Source organism: Myotis brandtii, unplaced genomic scaffold (assembly GCF_000412655.1).
Source record: "Myotis brandtii unplaced genomic scaffold, ASM41265v1 scaffold601, whole genome shotgun sequence".
Lineage (NCBI taxonomy): Eukaryota > Metazoa > Chordata > Mammalia > Chiroptera > Vespertilionidae > Myotis > Myotis brandtii.
The window spans coordinates 415,714-416,481 of record NW_005370276.1 but is presented as its reverse complement, the minus strand read 5'-3'; the positions used below and the strand labels follow the sequence as shown (position 1 = coordinate 416,481).

Below are 768 nucleotides of genomic sequence, written 5' to 3'. Positions count from 1 at the left end.
GCACCGTCCCCCAGGAACTGCAGGAGCGCCAGGTCGATGGGCCGCTTCCAGCGGGAGCCCTTGTGCAGGGCGATGCCGTAGCCCGTGGTGGCAAAGACCTTGCCGGAGCCGATGGTGACCAGCTTGCAGCCCTCATCCTTGCGGGCCATGTAGTTGAGCACAGCCGCGTCATAGATGAAGGCGTCCAGCTTCCTGGGGGCAGGGGGGGCATAAAGGGCAGGGTCAGTCGCACCCCAATGCCCTCATGGCCCAGCCCCGAACCCCCGAGACCCCTCACCTCCAACTGCTCCCGTCACTAATAACGCTCCTTGAGCAAGCTGCACCTCTCTGTGCCTCAGTTTCAATATCTGTAAAATGGGGACAACAGCCACACTTCCCCGGGGATTGCTGCGAGGGTTAGATGGTGCTTGGTGCAGAGGGAGGGCTGGAGAGATGTTAGCTGTGACCCAGACGAAATAATTACTGGTTGAATCCTCACCAGAGTCCTCCAGAGGAGGCCTAAATGGAGGAGGCCTTCCTTTTGAAGCGGGGCTGAGGCTCAAAAAGGGAACCATAGAAATAATAATACAATGTTACTGATCGCTAATACTGTGCCAGGCACTGTCCACCTACTTAAATAACTCATGTAATCCTCACCACGTTACCAGAAGGTAGAAACTATTTTTAATTAATTATTAATTAATTTTTAATTTTTAAATATATTTTATTGATTTTTTACAGAGAGGAAGGGAGAGGGATAGAGAGTTAGAAACATCGATCAGCTGCCTC

General features: G+C 51.8%; 1 protein-coding gene across 1 annotated transcript in view; it reads right to left on the bottom strand.

Moving 5' to 3' along the window:
* GRIN2D (glutamate receptor, ionotropic, N-methyl D-aspartate 2D) overlaps positions 1–768 on the bottom strand; it is a gene marked incomplete at its 3' end in the record, with an annotated part of 39,383 nt that overhangs the window by 452 nt on the left and 38,163 nt on the right. The window contains exon 10 of the mRNA XM_005879586.1: positions 5–192. Coding sequence (XP_005879648.1) covers positions 5–192 — 188 coding nt within the window. The remainder of the gene's footprint in view (positions 1–4; positions 193–768) is intronic.